Raw genomic sequence first — 19,985 nt, 5'->3', positions numbered from 1 at the left:
AGACCAGCTAGCAACTTGCACGATGCCTACATACAGGGAGGGAGGGATTACAGTAGACTATACGGCAGAAGAGAAGGTGAGAGAGATGGAAAAACTATTACATATCATGTGCCCATGCCAGCCCGTGTCTTTGTTTGATCCTCCCGCGACGCAGAGGAATAAAGGAACAAGAAGAGCACTTTTAAGGATATTATTGCAGCGGTCATTACCGTACCTTGGCGCACATCTTACACCAGATCGAGGGGTTCGCTCAAGAGCACGGAGAATTACAGCGGGCTTCGTAGTCCAGGCCAATCCCGTTGCAACAGATCGATAATGAGGCACGGCACTCCGTACGGAGCCAGAGGATGCGGAAATCTGGTCTGGCCAAGCAGCGGATCGGCTCCGTCCCATCAAGCACCCAATCCAATCCCTGGTGGTATCTAAAGAGATGAGCGGTTCAGTAGGCGCAAGGCAGATGCAGAGCCTACCAGGTGGAGTTTGGTCAGAATCTAACAGCAGTAATGACGGGGCAGCCCCCTAAGCAAGCCTTCTCATCCTCCTCAAAGGCCATGCTGCCTACCTACCTAGTTAGTACCGGTACTAGGCCCTATCCCATTACCTCTCCTGGCTCTGATTTTCTACTGTAATACTACTGGATGCCTGCTCTCAACTGCCGCTACAGCAATTTAGAGCGCTTCTGGTAGGTATGGGGTACCACCGCCACTATGGAGCAATGCTACTATGACGGAGTACGAGTACCTGCTGGGCAATATACACCATACAACAGAGTGGGCTACAGCGCTCCTCCTCCTTCTCCGCTTCATGTTGGTGCCAGGACATGGCCCGCGGGCTCGAAGCTCCCAGATTGCGCGCGCGCGCCCTCTCCAATAAATTGTCTCTAGGCATTGTGCCGGACCGCGGATGGAGCAGACTCGCAACCTGCTCTGGACAATTTGCTGTATACAGCTTCGAGAGTGGATAAATGCTTTACCAGGCCAGGGGTCGCTGGCGGAAAGCAACCAGAAGCAGTATTGAATGTACCCTGTACCATGCAGGCGCTGTCTTGCCCGCCATGCGTTCATTGCATATTTTGTGAAACCTATCCAACCGCGCGTCGGCACAGACGTATTTGCGCGAAGGAGCAGGTACATTACTATGTAGCAGGCACCCCTCGATCATGATCCATTGCTGCTATTTCGGGACATGGGCAACGCAGGAGAGAGATATACGAGCCAGTTGCAAGGACAAGGCAGCAACAGCAAACCCAGGAGCAACAACACGGGAGGGCGCGGAAAGGACGAAAGAAGGGAGACTGAGAATGCAAGTGCTGCAAGTGCACCACTATACCATGCTGCTGTGCTGTTGCTAATAGCGGTGCTTGTGCTACCACCAGACCCGTATGCCAGATTCAATTTCATCTTGCTCACCCCTGCATGCACACGCCCACACACAAAGTCGGCCAATGACAGCTTCGGATCCGGCCTAGAGGTTGAGTTGGTGCGCCGGCTCCGACGGGTGCGCGCACAGCCAGCGATCTGGTCTTTTTCGTCTCACATACGAAGGACGAGCAGTAGTCGGTACAAGCGCCCGTGCAGGTGTCCGCTGGTATAGCTAGGTAACTATACTAAGGCGATAGGTAGAGAACCTCTGTCAGCCGGTGGGTAAGGACGCAACAAGACAAAGGGAAAGGAAGGCAAAAGAAGAGATTTGATATATCCTTTACATTAATAATGTACCGACATGCAGTATCAGTACCTCTTGTACAGCTACTGCTACAAGCACAACAGCATTCCCAGGCACAGCAGAAGGCCGTTGGCGGTGGTAGCACAATGTATAACGTGGGATACCTATTTGAATGATATTGGGCCAGGGGGAGCGGAGCGGGACCGCGAAGAGGGTCTTCCAAGAGGCCCAGAGGCTGCCAAGCAGAGCTCCAAGCAGGCAATGACGTGCAGGCCCAATCCGGCAATTCGTCTGGGCCCGGCTCAAGAGGACGGAATATTAGACGGAGCACAGCATGAGCCGCGACGGAATGGCAACCGGTGACTCTCTTTGGGATGTGCATCAACTCGGTCAGGTAGGGCTCACAAGGCGTTTGCGAGAGTTGCGAGTGCGCTGTCTTTCGCCTGGACCTGAGCTTGAGCGCCCTCCTTTCCGCGGATACGATGCAGCATGTAAGCAGAAGGATTCACATATCGACTGACTTTAATTGAACCAAGGCAAACTAGCAGCTCGACCCGTGAGACATGCGTCCGAACCTCTTTCTGAGAACCCGTCGATAGGTACATGCAGTTGCCGGCAAGCCCCATTTTCCTAGCAGCAGAGCCCCATTATACGCCTCCCATCTAGCATCGCTCGCTCTCTGCTCGCGCGGGTAAGACCGCGAGACATGAGAAATAAATTCGGAAACAATCCAGGTATTTTTAGCCCCAAGACATCCAACGGCACTTATTCCGCAAAAGACGTTGTATGTATCAGTTTTTTTTTGGCTTTGTAAGGTGAGCCCCTCTCTCTCTCTCTGTTCCGGAAAGCAGAAACAGGAAAGCAACCAACGGACCAACAGCACGAATATGAGAAAAAAAAAAAAGTAAAATAAGGAAATACTAATTAAAAAAGTTCGCCGACCTTAAGAGGAGCCCACCAACATGGCCGAAACACCTGCAATACCACTTTGACTCCTCTGCCCATTTCGACAAGGGAGACTTTTGCACGCTGCTGCGCGAACAGATTCATGACTCTTGCAAGCTTCTTGTGTTGGTTCCAAGTGCAGCAGTGCTATGCCCAGACGGTAAGAAGGTACATGAGCGATGTACCTCTCCCCCCCATGGCGAATGATACGACGAGATGCGAGAATGAGCAAAGATCGATTCCGCCCTAGCAATGCAAACTTTCCGCACTAGCATCGACGGTAGATGGGCTTTGGATAAATTAAAGGGACAGGGATATGGGGGCCGGATTGGATTGGATGGGGAACGCTAGAAGGGCGACTGACTAAGACCGTGGCTGGGTACTTGCAGCCTGGCGCCAGTTTGTATGCGCGGCTCTTGTACTATTTACTACAGTCCAGTAAGGTATATGCGTTTTCGCGGACTTACACACGCCTACGAAATAGAGAGAGGTACGAGATATACGAGTAACTCGTGGCATCAGCAACAGGCACTCAATTCCAGCAGTGTGATAGATTCAACTCCTTCACAGTCATCTTTGGCCACCCTGGAAGCTGGGGCATAATCACAGCAGCAGCAGCAGCTTCTCATTGCCACCACCCCTCCCTTTTTTTCGAAGCTATCGAATGGACCTCGAATCCGTTTCTGGTATCTGATAATGCCTCTGGCGCGCCTGCCCGTAGGCAGACAGCCCCCCCAGGCCAGGCATATCTGGAAGAGGAGGGGCAGGCATTGGCAATGAGAATAGGCCAGATCCTTGGCAGAATACTTGGAAGCAGGAACAAACGAGCAAGATAATCAGGCCGAGCTTACATAGGGGTGTACCTATGCGGAGTTTGCGAGTTTGTGTGTGCTCAGTTGTACATGGCAAATGCCTGCTCCGCTGGTCCTCCTGGGATAGGATAGAATGAAAGCAGACAAAGAGAATCAACAGAGGGTAGCACTACGAGTAGGTACCATGATGCTAGTTCTCCTGGGTATAGTAGCAGTAGTAGGTAGTCTCAATAATACCCACAGGCAGAAACAGGAAGCAATCGAGCGAGCGAGGCTCTGCGACCCATAAAATATGCACCACGCTGGCTGTCAACCCCCGGCTGTTCCTCCTCCTTCCAAACACCCCCCGATTTTCCCAGGGGTCCTGTCTTATTGGAAATCTGATTTTTCTTTTCTTTTTTTCCTGGTTTCGCATTTCCTGGCTTTTTTACGACCTTGTTGCTGATTCCCATCCCTGGTGCGCGCGGTGCGATGCGGTAGGATGAGATGGTGAGCGAGGTCCCGCCTTTTTTCCAAGATTAGCGCGCTGTCTAGGATGCGGCGCGAATTCGAGCCCGTTTAGGAAAGGCGCAAATCGACCAGATAGTGTCATCCATCCCCAAACTTTTTTTTTTTTTTCCCGCGCGGTGGGGACGGGGGTTTCTAAAGCGGCATAGCCGTGATTTCTGCTTTTTTGGAAAAGCTTGGCCATTTTCGTGCTAGGGGGGCCCCCTGTTTTTTTTTTTTTTTTTTTTTTTTTTTCTGCCCTTACCTACTAGGCTATATTGCATACGATCAATTGCCTCCGCTACGCTACATGACGACAACAGCCTGGACGTTGAGCTAAAACAGCTATATTTTGCTGTGTTTGGCGCTGTAATGTCTCGGAGCGCGCTCCCCTCGTGTAAGAGACAAAGACATGCCATGCCATGCCATGCCGTACTACAACTCTGTAATAAACGGCCCATGCTCTTCTCTTCTTTAACCCCCCTCTCTCTTACCCATGCTTTGCTTGCCACAGCTTGCGAACCCCCATGGCAGATGATGCTCCCAACTATTCCCAAACAGTCCAATGCCCTTGTATGCCGGACCGCGCAAGAATGACATGGGCGTGCCATACGGTAGCATTTTTGGATTTCATTTATTTTTTTTTCTCTACCCTAAGCGTTATAGGAATCAGCCTCGTGCCTTTTGCCATGTCTCGCTCAGACCTCCAGCTGAGCGTTTTGCGTAGTTTCATGCCAATATATTGGGGTTACGCGCGCGAAATGACGAAGAAAGCAGCATGGTGCCCGAAGCCCTGGAAGAGTTCTAGATCTTGTGCGTTTTTTTTTCTTAACCCTTCTTGTTGTCGTTGTCTTTTTTTTGGCCCCCAGCTGGCTTGAAGAAGACAGGAGTATAGATAGTCGATATGTTGTCATCATGGTGATACGTACTAAGCAATACCTGCTGGCAGAATATGGTGGTCGATGCTACCCTGTGGCTTTCGTTTTTCTCCCTTCCCCCCTCTTGCTCTCGCTCTCCTCCTGCACTAATCATCTCCCCTCATTTTTCTACGAGTTTATCATTTCGTCAAAGCATGTATAATGTCATTGACTTCTGCTTTTGGCCAGATGACAACTTTGATGGCTCTTTACAGGTTCTCATTACGAAGTCCAGACCGGGGGGTGGTCCCTAACGAAATCCTATCCTGGGCTGCCCCTCCATCTCCAACGTGTCTCAAAGCCACCGCCTTTCATGGCCACGCACGAACCCCCCTCCTTCATCCTTTTCCCAGGCTAAGTACTCTAGATCCCATGTGGCGTAAACCGTCTTATAGTTTCTCTTCCCTTTCATCTCCTTTTAACATACATGCAATTTTTGTTTTTGGCGTTTGGCGTTTGGCTTTACCACGCGGGGAATGGGGGCTTTGCCAGCGACAGCCGGGCAGCCCGAGACAGCGGGTGGAGGCGCAGCGCCAAAATATAGTAAGAGAGATTGGTAGCGAAGAATGCCATGTCCATTTTTTTTTTTTTTTGGAACGAAAATCTCATCACTTTAGCTTTAGCTTTTAAAAAATACTCCTTACGTGGAAATTGGATGACAATGAAGGGTAAGGATCGCAAGAAGATGGGTTTGCATGCCAAGCCTTTGAGCTTCTTTTTTTATTTCCCCGTGATCTTTGTGTTGGGTGGTCTATCAGTGTGCACAAAGCCACCCCCCCAAAAACGCAGGAGAGCTGCTGACGTGCATGCCGCGCACTCACGCTCACGTAGTTTGCGTGTTGCCTCATGTATGTGCCCTGTATTAGGAGCATGTGAAAGATGCGATGCGTTGGCGTACGTGAACTATTATCTTAATACTTCTCTTAGCTTGTCTCTCGGCGCAATGGCTATTTGCAATGTGGGCAAAGGAGAAAGATACCGCAGCTTCGTTCTTTCGTTATGCCCATCGACGACTCTTATGAACAAGCATAAAGAGGCAGCACAACTATTTGTCCCTAAGCCCCACTCCGGCAGCTCATGTTTCTCCTTGGAAATGCCTGTTTGGGACGAAAACGGTATATACCCCTCGCTGATTGGCCAGAAACATCCACCGGGGCCTCTGATGGCGGTGCATAGCACACATGATGCATCGCATCAAAGCCATCAGACGAAGCTACCTCGTTAGTGAACAAGAAGCTTGGGCACAGCAAAAGTGGTGCCACGTCTCTCTTCATGCTAGCTGCATCTTTTGCCCTTTGCCTCTTCTGCCTTCACACCCATTGCCTTTCCCATCCACCTTGGCGACACATGGCTTCAGGTGGATCGCGCCCTAAAGCCAACGCGCTGCTGCTACTGGGCAGCTCCCTTTGGGTCGTCAGAAGCGCCGCCATGCGCCATAGCCCAAAGACCAGATTTCAAAGAGGCAGAATTGGCCCCCAAACCGTCCGTGCAACACCGGATTGCTGGGTAAATCATCCGCGCCCCGGCTGGCAGCCACGGCGCATTTCATGCACTCAGAAAGAAGCACGCGCCAGGTCAGGTCAGGTCAGGATGGCGAATGGCTTGGGAAAAGCAAAAAGCAAAATCACCCCCAAACAGCGACAGCCGAGACGATGGGACGTGATGCTGCAGCCTCCAGACGCCACCAGGAGCTTGTATTGTCGCATCCCGCATCCTTGCCCCCGGACCCCCTGCAGGCCGCGAGGCCAAAAAAAGTATTTGCAAGCGCAGAAGAATTGGGAGGACAGAAACGGGCGTTGACTCGCACTGCCGTTGAAGGATAATGTTGAATGAGATTCTTACTCTCACACACACGGCCTGTCGCTGGAGCCAAAAGCCCTACTAACCTATGCTGTACGAGGTACGTACCGCGTGGTTCCTCGGAGATCAAACCAGCTGGTCGGGACCGAGAGGGCCGTCGCATCTGCTCTGCCAGAGTTTACCCGGCGGTGCGTGTGGAGCGCAGTGGGTTGCGATCCTTCAAGCTGTGGATGCTGCTCGTAGTGCTCGTACTGGAAAGTATTGGCGGGTCAGGACTGCCGTCAGGGATCTAGGGTGCGTGCCGAATAAGGAGCACAGATTAGCTACATGCTCCGGCCCTCCGTATCTGCGCGGTGGGAGCGCATCTCATCAGCCCCGGGCGCTGGAATGGCATTGGCAGTTGGGCCAAGACAAGATTGCGCATGCTGGCCTCTGGAGAGGATTCCCGGTGCTCTTGGCTGTACTCGTGAATACTTTGCAGTATCGCTTCTACATGCTCTCCAGAGACTTCGCATGATCAAGCCACCCACCCATCCACAAACCCACCCACCTTTACAGAGAACTCGACACTGCGCCCGAGTTAGCCATCGGGGTTGTGGTCCGATCAAGCGCCACTGGCGCTGCCGTTTTTGAGAGCTCGTAGCCGCCCCTTTGGCTCCCTTTTATTAGCGGCGTGTGTGTACCTAGTAGGACGGGCTGGCAGTGAGGAATGCAATTCATTTGCAAGCTCAGCCCTACGAACCTGCGCAAGCCCAGTTCCAGGCAGCACATGGCAGTCCCAGCAAGATGGGACCTAAAGACTGGAATGAATTCGTCTTTTTTTCCCGCTCGGTACTGACTGGTATGCGGTGAAACATTGGAAACATTGGAAATAGAAACAAAGTCATCGATTATACTCTCGTAGTCTCCGGACCCTAAACTCCATGCCCCATACCGGCCGGGACCGCCAAAAAAGACAAAAAGTCTATCAATCATGGTTATTCGCAAGAATGATCACTCATCACCCGGTGCTGCATGGCCTGAGTGCCCGTCTCGTTTGTGCCGTCTGAAAATGACTTTTGCGAAGTGGCCCGTCGCATCAAACCCCCTCCCCCCCTCTCCGGTTTTGGGCTTTCGCTACTGGCGGCAGGTGTTTTTGACCCGTCGATTTGGTACTTAGCGCGCTCTGCTAAATGGATCTTGGCGTGCAGCTCGAGGCACACTCGACAGAGCTAGTAGCACTAATAAATAGCATAAGTACTTGTAGTGCTGTAGCAGCAGCAGTATACATGTAGTTAGACTAGTAGTAGTACAGAAGTAGCTCAATCTTGTTACTGTGCTAAAGCACTCGTATATAAATTGCCAAAAGTAGACAGTGGTTGGCTGCCTCTTTTTTCCTTATATATATATATATATAAAATAGAAATGAAATGAGAGAAAGAACAAGGAGAGAAAGAGAAAATAGGGACCTTGCTCCAACTGACAGTCGAGTAAGCACCATCTGCCCATCCAAAGTATCATAGATCTGTTCTGTCATGCACCCGTCCTGATGGCTTGAGGACTGAGTCAACCCCGGGTTATGTAATCAAGGCGCCAACGCTGTGACGTGATGTTCATCCGAGCACCGGCTGGCAAAAGCTTTAGGTTGGAGATAGTAGTCTCTTGTCCTTCAAATGCCCCATGCCTGTAAGCACGGGAGCGCAAACCAAAAACCTTGTCATCCGTGCTACCTCAGACTCGGCAGACATACGACACAGCCAATCGAGGAGCGCCGTTGGCTCGAAGGAAAGGAATAAGCGCACATCATGTTCGACCAGGGTGCCACGCCCGTTGATTGACCTGACCCGGGATCATGGACTCAAGTTGTCGCCCTCTGACCCATCCTGTTGGATTTGTCTTCGTTTTTCTTCTTGCTCTCCTCTCGCTCTCCCTCCAGGGGGCACATCACAGCTGCCATTCTTTGCTGTTGTCCCGCTTGTCCTTGTAGGGTCGTTCAGGGGCGCAGGGTCGTGGCCTTTGTCTTGCACACGTTTCGGGGCCCCGCCCGTCAAGATCGTTCAAACATCTCACACATCGGGGGGACTGGAGACGCATGGCGAACTGGATTTAGATTAGAGCGGCTTCGGCCTGCGTCGCTTCGCTCTCAATCGGTATTGTGGCTGCGTCTAACACGGCACTTGGAACCTGAAGCCCCTTCGCCGGCGATGCCACCAGAAAACCCTATTCGGAAAGTGGCTTTGATGGGCTTTGGCTGGCTGCACCAAGCGCTGCGCTGCGCTGTAGGGCTGAGCAAAAAGCTAGCCTATACTCGGCTTTGTTCTTGTGCCGTCACGCTGCCTGCTCACCGCGGCCAAGCACGCATCGTCCAGTACGGTAGTGGCTAGCCGTTCCCAAGAGGGAGTCGGGCTAGATGGCCGCCGGGGTGCGCCTATCGGCACCAACGACGTGGCCGCGATACTCGCACCCCATCACCACCCTGTCCCTACTTTGGCCGAATCCCTGACGTTCATCCTCAGTCCCGTCCATGGCCCATCTTGCCGGCACGCAATCTCGTCAGGGTCCCGGCCACACAGCGTGCCATCCGCAATCTCTGTCCACGAGGTCACGCCCTGGGCTGTCATCTCTATCTCACCCTGGCATCTGGTCGTGGGTGGGTGTTGAGTCCCCTACCTGCGAGCCCTTATTGGAGCTTCATGTCCCGTCCTCTTCATTCTTCGCGGCTCAAGGATACGTATCGCCTTCTAATCGAATGCGGTAATCAGTGCGATCGCATCCTCCCGAATTCTTTCGTTTCTGCGGAGCCCCACCAATGTCGACCCTGCGCAGAGTGCAGTACAGTACAGTGCAGTACAGTGCAGAGTCCGCTCTTCTTGCTTCGTTGCCCTACAAAGAAAGTATGCTGCTCCGTACAAGCTTGCGGTGTCTCGCACTGTATTGGTATGCACTGCTAAATTGCCAACCGCCATGGATGTATTTCTATCCCATGCCTGGTTGAGGCTGAAAAGGGAAGGGAGGAAGAAAGCATTGCATACACATGCTCAGCATAAGCTTCTCCTCCTGAACAATATGTGCATCAATTTTGCAAAGCTCGGCCACGACGCCCTACTACTACACGCACACAAGGTTGACTCCCGTACGGAGTATATTGGGTAGCATGTCACCCTACTAGGTACTCTGTCATCTCATGCCCGCCTCCGAAGCCCTCGCTCAACTATACTGTACGCATGTACGAGCGGACGGTGTTATAATAACTGCTACCGACATGGGTGACCCCTCGGCGCATCGGGCTCAACCGTCAGTGCTTCTGCAGTTGCGGCTTGTGTGAGGCTGCCATATATATATATACATATACGTCAGAGTCGCATTCGCCGTTCAGCTAGTTTCACAACATGTCAGCCACACCGCAAACAGATTCAAGGAGAAACAGGAATAATCTAACATGACTGCACGGCTCGGGTGTTTCTCGCGTTGTGTCACTGCATCTTCGTACGAATTGATGAGATGTGCGATTTGCGTTGCAGTGATAGGCGCTCATTTCCCGAGACTGTCTAAGAAGCCAACATACACTATCAGGACCGTCCCAATAGGGTAACGACAGTTTGCAGTGTAAAAGAAAGCCCCTCAATTAAATTTACGGAGCCGGAATGGCCGACAAGCAACATTTGAGCGCCCACTTCCCGAGTTGGCCGGCCTATCCCGCTTCGTCTTTTGGTAGCAGTGCTACTGCATGTCCTCCACTGCATCATTGCAATGAGTAGTATCTGGAATCAAAACCAAAATCTAGGATATTACTTTTATCTCCGAGTAAAAGCAATGTTTAGCATAGTCTTGTGTTTTACACGCCTGTCGGCCACTGCTCGTATATCGTATATACGATCCTTACACCAGCAGTTCTGCTGCCTGCGGAAGGCCAAGGACGTTGTTAATTAATTCCATAGGACATGTGGGGCCGGCTATTGAGAGCAATACCCATATCCATATGTACACAACCAATGCGGAAGGCTCCGTAATATGCCACTGTAGCATGTTCTACCATATTGTATCCTGGCCTGGCCTGGCGACTGGCATGCTCCGTATTTGTCCATCACATCACGGCGTCTCCACCCTTGCCTAGGAGACTGCTGATGACAACAACGCTGCAGCAGGCACTTCCATAATAGGAACCGGCAACGCCCATCATTACCACATCGATGGCAGTGATTTCAAGGTTCTTAACGGGCGCCCCCTTTTGTTTAAAAAAAAAAAAAAAAAAAAAAAAAAAAAAAAAAAAACCTCCGCCAATTACGAAATATACTATACGGCTAAATACGGAATGCCTCTTCATGTCTTCATGAGGTCACCGTCTATCCCACGCACATGCTATGTTGAGGTCATATACTACATAGTACATATGTAAGCCGAACGTTTTGTTTCAGGGGCAGCCTCGAAAGAAACGGCTACGGAACACGGGCCCTTTCTGCTAAGCTCATCAGAGACAGAACATTCAAATGTCGTTTCACTACCGCGCCCACTTCGGGTAATAATTCCATAGCCATCACATCACTGTGCTCCGAAATGAGTTGTAGGTATTCTAGCGACCTTCGTCAGACGCGACAGCCCTGCACCTCGTACACTAGTCCCTCTTTGGTAAGGGCCGAGAGCCTTTCTGATTTTGCATTCTGAGACACTCTCCCTAGCAGGAAACCGGAGCCGTCGGCCCTGCCGTATGATTGGCCGAGTCTGGCTACACCAAACGGTACGAGCAGGGCATGGCAAGACAGGTACGTACCAAGCAACGGTCGGATTGGCTCGTGCTTCGATTCTCGTAGTTGGGCCAATGAGAGCTCGCCGTTAAAGCCTCGTCACATGCTTATTCGCTAAGCTTTGCCATTCAAGGTTAGCCGAATGGGCTTCTGCTTTGGGCCTCTCTCTTTTGCCAGCCAAAGCGAGAAAAGAAACCTAGCCGCCTTGACAAGTCCTCGGAGCGTCATACTGCCATCCCGTCTTCGATCTCGGTTCTCCACGCGGATGAAGACCTTCCTTCACTAGGCCTTGTTCGCAGAGCCTTGTCGGGAGGAAGCCCTTGGCCGTGTTAGTCACCCGTTATTCTGTGCAATGCCTGTAGCACTTCGGCAGCGCTAGCAGCCAAGGGGAAGATGCATGCATCGCTGCCTTCTGGAGATCTTGGGGTATGACGGCAGTGTAGGCGACCGTCGCCTGCGTCACCTCATCAGTCTCGTCGGTCTCCAATTGGAGCATACCGCTAACCAAAGTCTTCTACCGACACGAGACGCGCGAGCGTCACTGGGTGAGCAGGACTCGCTTGCTCTGAGATGGCGCGAGGCGTCTTTGCCTCTCCTATGGAGTACACTCTCCTATGGAGTACAGGCCGTAAAAATAGATTTTCACGCTTGGAACGAATAGTCGCGACATGCAGCGTTCTGGCCCTCTTCCCCATTGAGAACCGACGCTGCTGCGCAGAGCACCCTCCGATGGCTCGCAGACAAGACCACAGCGCAGCGCCACACCCATTCGTCGGGCCTCTCCTTACAATACTTGTACAATAGCGGCACCTGCTACTGCACCTGCAAGTACACGTCCGGCGCACATGGGAAAATCCTACTGCAGCTTCTTTCCCCCATCTTGTTGGCCAGCCGTCGTCCTTCTGCACCCTTCCGCGCTTCTTGTTGATCCTACATAGCGTGCCCGTCGGATCCCGAGTTAAAGCTGGCGTCCTGTCTCAGTCCAAAGAGGTGGGAAACGTGGCAGGCTTGAGCGGCATCTTGTCCAAATCGAGGCCGTTGAAAAAAACAGTATTGATGTCCATGGCAATGCCACTAGTCACTCACATGTCTCACAAGCTGTGTGGGTCAATATGTCGTTTACTCTGTGCTCCGTACGAGGGACCTACCTATTCTCTCCAAAGCTTGCAGAAGCTCGACTTAATAGACGTGATACATGGTTCGAGAACTGCGCAAGTGCTGCTGCAAGATCTCAGCGCTAGCATTGGTATTGTTTTGACAACCATTTCACGATGCCGTCCATCAGCCATGCAGTAGCTAGGCTGGCAAATAGGTCACAGTCTTATCCCAGACCCCGTTCTGAGGCAGACACGGGTCTTAGCAGGGCTGCTTTCAAGCTAGCTAGCTACCCTGAAGCTGAGGCGTCGAGGTGATTCTCTCTTTTCATTCTATCCAGTGGGCTTTTTTGGCCCCCAACACACGATTGCAGGACTATTCGCTACCGGCGTCTTGTCCTCGGCTTCTTCCCCTCATCTCTCCTGGCTGGAGGCGAACACCCCGGAGTGCCTGAGCTGTTATGAAGAGGCATGGCTATTTGCCGCTAGCCCCCATCATGCATGATACAAGGCTCATCACATCGATAAGCTATGGAGATGATAGAACTCGTCCCGACTACGAAGCACAAAACCAATAGCGCGATTAGAAAGATACTCGAGAATATCAATAGCTCGACGTTGCGACAGAAGCTATCGTGGCTCGCCGAATGCGGTATTATGGCGCGATATATGGACTATCACTGGCAATGCTGTCACGACTATGCTACAGATAGGCGCCGTCAGGGATCTCTCCCGTTTATACATAGTAGCATGTCGCGCAGGGGTGCAAGGGAAGTGGGAGGCGGCCGGGACGCTACCAGTGCGAGGGACGAGAAAAGGGGGGCGTGTGGACGTTCTGCAGCGCTGGGACGAGGGAGGCAGCAAGAGGTGTACAAGTATGTATGCTTGTATGGATGGCGTTTCGAAGCTCCCTTTGCCGAAGCCCACAATTCTCTGTTCCCACACCCTGGCAGCCCCGGCAATCCGGTAGCCCAAGCACTCGGTTCGCCGAGCGCTGACTAACCTCCAGGATCCAGGACCATGATGCGATCGACAGCAGGTCATCAGTGATTCCAGCGCCAGAAGAAGAAGGACAGAAGGAAAGCCTGCGTCAGCCCTTTCGGTGGTCGGATTGCTGCCCGTATGAACACACAGCCACGGCAACGATTCTCGCGCTGTGAATGAAAAGATGCTGATGCAGTCAGTCAGCCACACCGCCACTACCGTTGTATGCAGAATGTACAGCTTGCAAAGTTTGCGATAGATTGCATGCCCACGTTGGGATCGTGATCCTGATCGTCGACTAGTAGTGCATACGAGTACACCGGTTCATGCGCTTCACTAAACTAGCACCAGTCACCGATCGACTCTGCACCGCTTTTCTGCGCCCCCTTGGCCCTCCGGCCCATGACAACTAAAAAAACACATCAGGAGAGCGAAATTAGTGTTTCTCGTGCTCAGATATGCCAAATGTTGGGCTGAAGTGCGGCGGCAAGCGGCTGCATCGCATGAATAAGATGAGATTTGATTTGATTCGTTTTGGGTTGTCTGGAGGGCTCAATATGCCATGACCCCAACCTTGGCCTCTGATTGGCCAGCCCGTATTTTCGCTCCCAACCCCACGATGTTTTCGCAGGGTTGCTTGTCGCAGGCATGTGAATAGTGGAGATTCCCGGCACTGGGCTTGTGTGCTCAGAGTATGTAGGACGCGTTACCCAGTAGGTGCTCTGCACATGATACACTACGGAGACGCAGGGCAGTGACCATTTCATTTGCTCTACCATGGCGGCGGAACCCCTCAATGGCGGTGCGCCATACGTTCCTCCACGGCCACCAGCGGCTCTCCATTGACCAGCCATTGGCCATCTGTTGGAAATTGCTCTTTCAGGATGCTTTCAAGCCACTGGTGGTGGCCAAGTCCAGAGCCACGGGAGAGCTCCCACAGCTAATCCATATGCATCCTAGGTTTCAAGCCTGACGTTGAAAGCCACCGGCAGACCGCCACGCCACGCAAACCCGGTAATCTGGAGGGGGGTCCTACTAGCATCCCTGCTCCATTCCAGATAACCACAAGAAGCTGAAAAAAAGGAAGGGAAAGGACGGATTATGGCGAACCAAAAATGGCAACAGAGCAATGGCAGACACCGACGTGCTGGGAATGACGCTGGCGTCGATATAGCTCACGAAAAAGGAATGCTTGGCGTCGACTCTGCGAGCACAACTTTAAGTTTACGAGACGGCCTCCAGAAAAGGGCCAAGACGATACAAACCACTAGCTGTATCAATAACATGGGTAAGTTATAGGGATTGCAAGACAACTTGCAGCATCATCACGACTAGTGAGGCCCGCTAACACAGGAGTGCATATTTCCCTTGCAGCGGCAGATATAACAGTGACCGCTCGAGGCAGATCTTGTAGCCGAAGTGCTGCGCCAAATGTGCAGTTTAGCTTGCGTAATTAAGTGCTCACTGCAGTCGAACTCAGGAGGCGGCATGGGATGTACAGCACATTGTGCAGGAACGGCTGGTGCCGTCTTTTGTTCCAACGCCCTTTGCTTCTCGTTCTCAAGGTTGAGCCCTGGCAAGGCTGGAGCTAACAATGCTGCGCCTACACCCATCCTTTACATGTAAAACCGTGGCACGGCAAGACGTGTCTATGGCCCGGGGCGGCATGTGTGGACAACGCAGCGAGCAGCCAAAGACGACAAGGGAAAAGAGGCTTGGGCTATGCATGCATTCACAATCTCGCCTTGATGAGCTAAAAAGCACCTCTAGGCGCCGTTGGCTGTCGTTCGAGACTGGTCCACGCAAAGTGAGGCGTCCCATCTGCCGGTAGGCTGTGATCAGAGAAAGCAATGTCTCTCCAGGCGGCGTCTATCCGTCCCAGCCGGCTGGAAACGCTTAGCTTCGTAGGGCTTGTGGCGGAGAACCGAAATCTAGGGCTCCCACCTGACTCCTGGGAAACCTTTTTTGGTATGCATTAGGCTTGAGGGGGTTTGCCCAAGGCTAATGCTAGCAAAGGGATTCGATTCGAGGCCTTTATTGGCTTGGGACGAGTGCGAATCGAGATACATGGATATGCAGCAATGCTTACTGTTCCTCTTCGCAGCCTTCACTTGGACGCTCACGCAGCACAGAAACGTGCTCGACTCCGTACGGAGGCACGGAACATATCTCAAGCACGGTACAAGTATGTATTGGCCATCACGGTAAATTGACGTTGCGTTCGCAGTGCCAACCTCTTTGAGATTGCCCCCTGGCACTCCGATACCCTTGACACTCGACTTCTGCTTGTGTGTGTTTGTGTGTGGGAACAATTGTGCTTGTTAGGAGGGGCCCAATGCAACCCAACATCTTTGTTGGAATACCTAGTTGGCCTCTGAAGTTATTGTATTGTTGCGAGTGTATTAGCGTTCTTCATGCAATGCATGCTGTCCAAAGAGGAAAACGAAGGGAGATGGGCTCTTGGAAATGTGATGTAAGTGGTTTCCTCGAGCACAGGGAAGGGTTATCTGACGTACGGATGACAGCTGCTGCTGCGGAGAAAGTAGCATCGCTAAGCAGCTTTTTGGCGAACTCGTACTTGCTAGGCGGGACGGGATGATCACTGTCTATTCTTTCAGATGCGTGTGTTGGACGTATGGCACTCGCCCCCTCCTTTTGGACGGGAAGCTTCATGAATCTTGAGCGGGGGTGTTTCAGCGCAAAACATTGCAAATTCATGCGCCGCTCACCAACAGAAGCTTTGAGCACGTCTATTTTTGCAGCTTTTAGTTTTTTGGGGGCCATCTTGTCTAGCGCGGCTTGCGGGACATGCTCAGACGGCAATCGGCGTGAATCCAGCCAGGGATGTGCTCTGACATCCGCTAGGCCCTCTGCGTTCGGGTCCGTCTCCCGACTAGCACCAAACGCTTAACTACGGGGAATTGTGGCGCTCGCTTAATATAGTGGTCGGCGACCACTCTTATTAGCGTGGAGATGTTGCCGGGGGATCGTGGCCAGGGGGGGTGAAGGGTGACGGGGGGGGGAGAGAGAGAGGGGACCCCTCATAGGGCAGGCGAATTGCCAGTGAGGACAGTCCCCAGCTACAGAGAGATTCGTGGTCAGAAAGGCGGCTTCAGCACCAGCATTCCGGAGAAGGACGAATCACCTCCAGACGCCAGAAAAAGGGGCTGATTAGAGGGCGCGTGCTGAGGCAGACGGTGCAGCTGTTTGATGGCGAGGAGGGGGAGCTATCCAGGCATGTTGCTTGTCCCGACTCTTTGGATGCTTGGAGCCTCATGGTTTGCTTGGCGTGGACGCCTCCCCGAAGTCTTACCCTCGGCGCAAAGCGAAGCTCTTGCGAAGCACCAAATCGGCTACTGTCTGTTATTAACTTTGACACTACCGGTTAGATGGTGTTCGTCATTGCTGGTGGATAACGATTGCTCTACGGGCGTGCCGCTGTCATTCATGACGGGTTGACCATGGCCATGGGGTTGCTGTCTCCGTCTCTGGTGGATATCGTTTCTTTGGCTCAAGATAACGGACAGACAGCAAGAAAAGGCAGAGTGGGGATGACGGGCGTGGCGTGGCGCTCTCATGGCGACGAGGCCAAGCATCTTGGAATAAGCTCGGCCACGTGTGGTTGTCGAGCCGGTCAGCGAGGTGAACCTAGGCCTTGCTGAGATTCGCCCCAATCTGCAGAGCTCTTGCTGGCATCTGCTTTAAGTCATGGCTAGGCGCTCGCTTCCGCCCGCGATTTCCCAGAGAGCGATGGCCTGAGGCGCGAGTGAGGGCGCTTGACCGCAATGGGCTTGAATTCGCGATATGACTCGGGAGGCAACAATCCGAATCGAGAGTAGGCGATCTGGATGGGGAGGGGCAAGCAGAATTCGGTTCATGTTGGCTTCTTTTGCCAATGGTCTGATGCGTTACAGCACTGTATGCATTGCCTATCTTACCGAAACATGTTGATAGACAGGACCGATCGGAGAGCGCGAGAGGGACCAAACGAATGCGACGGCACGTTGGGGGGGAAGATGCACGCACGCACGCAAAGGTGCAGGGTTTGCATGTATGTTCTATGTACAGTACAGGACGTGCCTACTGCCGTACCGCCACCAGGCCTACAGTATGCAATATGTCTACCACATGCTGCCCATTTGGAGTCGTCGCAACAACCGTTTGGTCAGGCCGAACTTTAGAGGGGCGAGAAGCTTGGCCTGGACCTGTCTGGGCCTTCTTGTTGGAATACACCGTCGCACTCGTACGACGATTTGTTGACGGTCTGGTCTTTCAGGTATGATGATATGGTGGGTGCCGTCATGCTGGATTTCCTATTTGGATCGAATATGCACCTTGTGCAGCTCATCGCCATCCAATACAACGGTGAAAACGCCCGATTGAGGATCACACTGCCTCTCACCACCCACCACTCACCAATAGCACATTAAACTATTTGTTCCGGAGGTACAAAGTGCGTTGGCATGCATGTCGAGGTACATACGGCATGCCTCTAAATCAACCTACATTGGCCGCCCGACAAGCAGCATGTACGGAACATGTCTGGAGTCCGGAGCGCAGACGGTAGCAGCTCGGTCATACAGGCCGAGTAATACTACTCCATCTTCCTGCCGTTGTTACACAGACACAACAAATGACACAAATCAGTGACCATGCCGCGGCACCCAATCGCCGGTCCATCTGGCGTGTTTATTTCAATGGCTGCTCCGTCTCATCCTTCAGCAGGTCAAGGGTCAGTGTGGTTTGTATCTGACCAATGGCACGGCCCGATGGACTTGTCTCTGCCCATCCCTTTCCTCGTTTAGACGTGTCCACCAAGATGAATGATGATCGGGCTTTGTTTTTTATGGTGCCTGTCGTCAATGTCGTACCGTATCCTTGGATGGAAGGAAAAAGCGACCGATTTGCTGCCGTCGCAATCCCTAGCCGGCATCTGCTCTATCCGAATAAGGGTGCTCTCGATTTTCTCTCTCTTTCAGGGAATTGAGCGACACGCCCCTTTGTGACTTATATAAGCTTGCATTCGGCCAATGACTAGTGGTTGTCAAAGGCATTTCTTGACTCAATAACCCCTCCATTCTTGCATATCGCCAAACTTCTTTCACCGTAAGGCGCTTGTACATACGGAGTCCGCAGGTACGAGCTCCACATCTAGGCGTTTTTTCCTCCTTCTGGGCACTAATATAGCCTTACAAACTTTTTTTTGTGCATAATTGTACATACATGACAACTATCTCTTCTCCCGAGCTTCATATTCATAACTCTCTCTCTGTTTTTGGTGGAGTAGGTGGTCTTTTCTTTGTAAAACCTGGTTGACAAGGAGGGGCAGAGTTCCCGTGGATTCCTTAATCTTCGGCCACTACGGTGGTCTCTTTCTCCTATCTCGGAGCTAAAACACTGTTTTGTCTACGTTATTGGTTTCTAAAGAAATTTCCTTTCGGAGATACTCTTAGAACCATCAGAAACTAGCACCAACATCCCTGTGTTTGTTTGGTCAACCCCCCTTGCCCATGCCTTATTCGGTGGATAATATCGGAGTAAGGGAAGTCTGGAGAAAAGATTCAAGGCGATAGTGGTAGCTTCTCCAGTTTATCCAGACCAGCGACTGTCCATCCATCGTCTTACCAACCACGCAACGGCGGATGTAGGAATCTCTTACAGAAACAATAGGCCGCGGAAAGGCCCCTCCCCCCTTTCGTGCCAACGGATGATCCGTGCCATCACGTATGGAGTCCTTGTAGTATGATTGTATGATGTGGTGCGATGGCGGAACCCCTTCCGCGTCCATAGACGACATACGAATGTGCACATCGAGGCACCGTTATCCACGCTTTGCATGCAACGCGGATCTCACTTGTAGAGACGACAAGGCGCACTTTGCATCGCATCGCATCACGCTGAGCGAGGGCCCACTATGTCGCCTCGGCTTAAAGTTGTTATGCAGTACTTAGTTTGGGGGGGCCAAGATATAGGCTGTATGTCTCAGTTGAGACGTCAAACTTGTGACGCAGCCTGTCCCTGCCTGCATAGCGAGCGATAGGCTAATCTCTCGTGTACGGAGTATACATCGTTATTTCTGCATGTCTATCGGGTTTCCTCTATCTTTGAGTCTGGCCCCCTCCCGCTCTGCTCTCCTCCACAGTTCGGTCGAGGAAACCGGGGTGCAAGCCAAAGGTTGGTTTTTTCGAGTTAAGAGTGTCTTTTGAATATCCGTGTCATAGATTTACTCATTTTGAGATTTGATTTCGTCATACTTTTTTGTTTTGTTTTTGCCTTGTGTGAGTGAGTGAGTGTCGATCGCTGGCTGTAGTTGAATAAGTGGATAGTATTGGATATTTTTATGCTTGTGTGAAGACACTACTACCTAGTATCACTAGCACGACTTATACATTGTGTATTGAATAGAGAGAAGATTGTCAACTTGTTTCTTTCTCTATTTTCTCTTGTTGCGGATGGTACAATGTTACTATTTTCCACGGAACTAGGGAGCAGAAAAAAAGCTATGTAGTAATACCTACTCGTAATATTGTTTATCTCCGCTTCCTTCTGTAATGTAACCGA

General features: G+C 51.9%; 3 protein-coding genes across 3 annotated transcripts; 2 read left to right on the top strand and 1 right to left on the bottom strand.

Annotated features, from left to right (window-relative positions):
- Positions 1–1,722: 1,722 nt before the first annotated feature.
- TrAFT101_009141 (uncharacterized protein) lies at positions 1,723–2,028 on the top strand (the record flags this gene model as incomplete). Its single annotated transcript, XM_066128542.1, has 1 exon — positions 1,723–2,028. The coding sequence occupies one exon, from the start codon at positions 1,723–1,725 to the stop codon at positions 2,026–2,028; it is 306 nt and encodes a 101-aa protein (XP_065984662.1).
- A 27-nt stretch (positions 2,029–2,055) lies between these two features.
- On the top strand, positions 2,056–3,623 carry TrAFT101_009140 (uncharacterized protein). Its single transcript, XM_066128541.1, has 4 exons — positions 2,056–2,156; positions 2,211–2,449; positions 2,599–3,100; positions 3,156–3,623. Exons 2-3 carry the CDS (start codon positions 2,372–2,374, stop codon positions 2,815–2,817), a joined length of 297 nt encoding a protein of 98 aa, XP_065984661.1. The 5' UTR covers positions 2,056–2,156; positions 2,211–2,371; the 3' UTR covers positions 2,818–3,100; positions 3,156–3,623.
- An 8,052-nt stretch (positions 3,624–11,675) lies between these two features.
- On the bottom strand, positions 11,676–12,041 carry TrAFT101_009139 (uncharacterized protein; the record flags this gene model as incomplete). Its single annotated transcript, XM_066128540.1, has 2 exons — positions 11,676–11,800; positions 11,852–12,041. The coding sequence occupies 2 exons, from the start codon at positions 12,039–12,041 to the stop codon at positions 11,676–11,678; spliced, it is 315 nt and encodes a 104-aa protein (XP_065984660.1).
- Positions 12,042–19,985: the final 7,944 nt, after the last annotated feature.

This window comes from Trichoderma asperellum, chromosome 5, assembly GCF_020647865.1.
Source record: "Trichoderma asperellum chromosome 5, complete sequence".
NCBI classification, from domain to species: domain Eukaryota; kingdom Fungi; phylum Ascomycota; class Sordariomycetes; order Hypocreales; family Hypocreaceae; genus Trichoderma; species Trichoderma asperellum.
The sequence above is the reverse complement of the archived record's forward strand: the minus strand, read 5'-3'. Positions and strand labels throughout refer to the sequence as shown.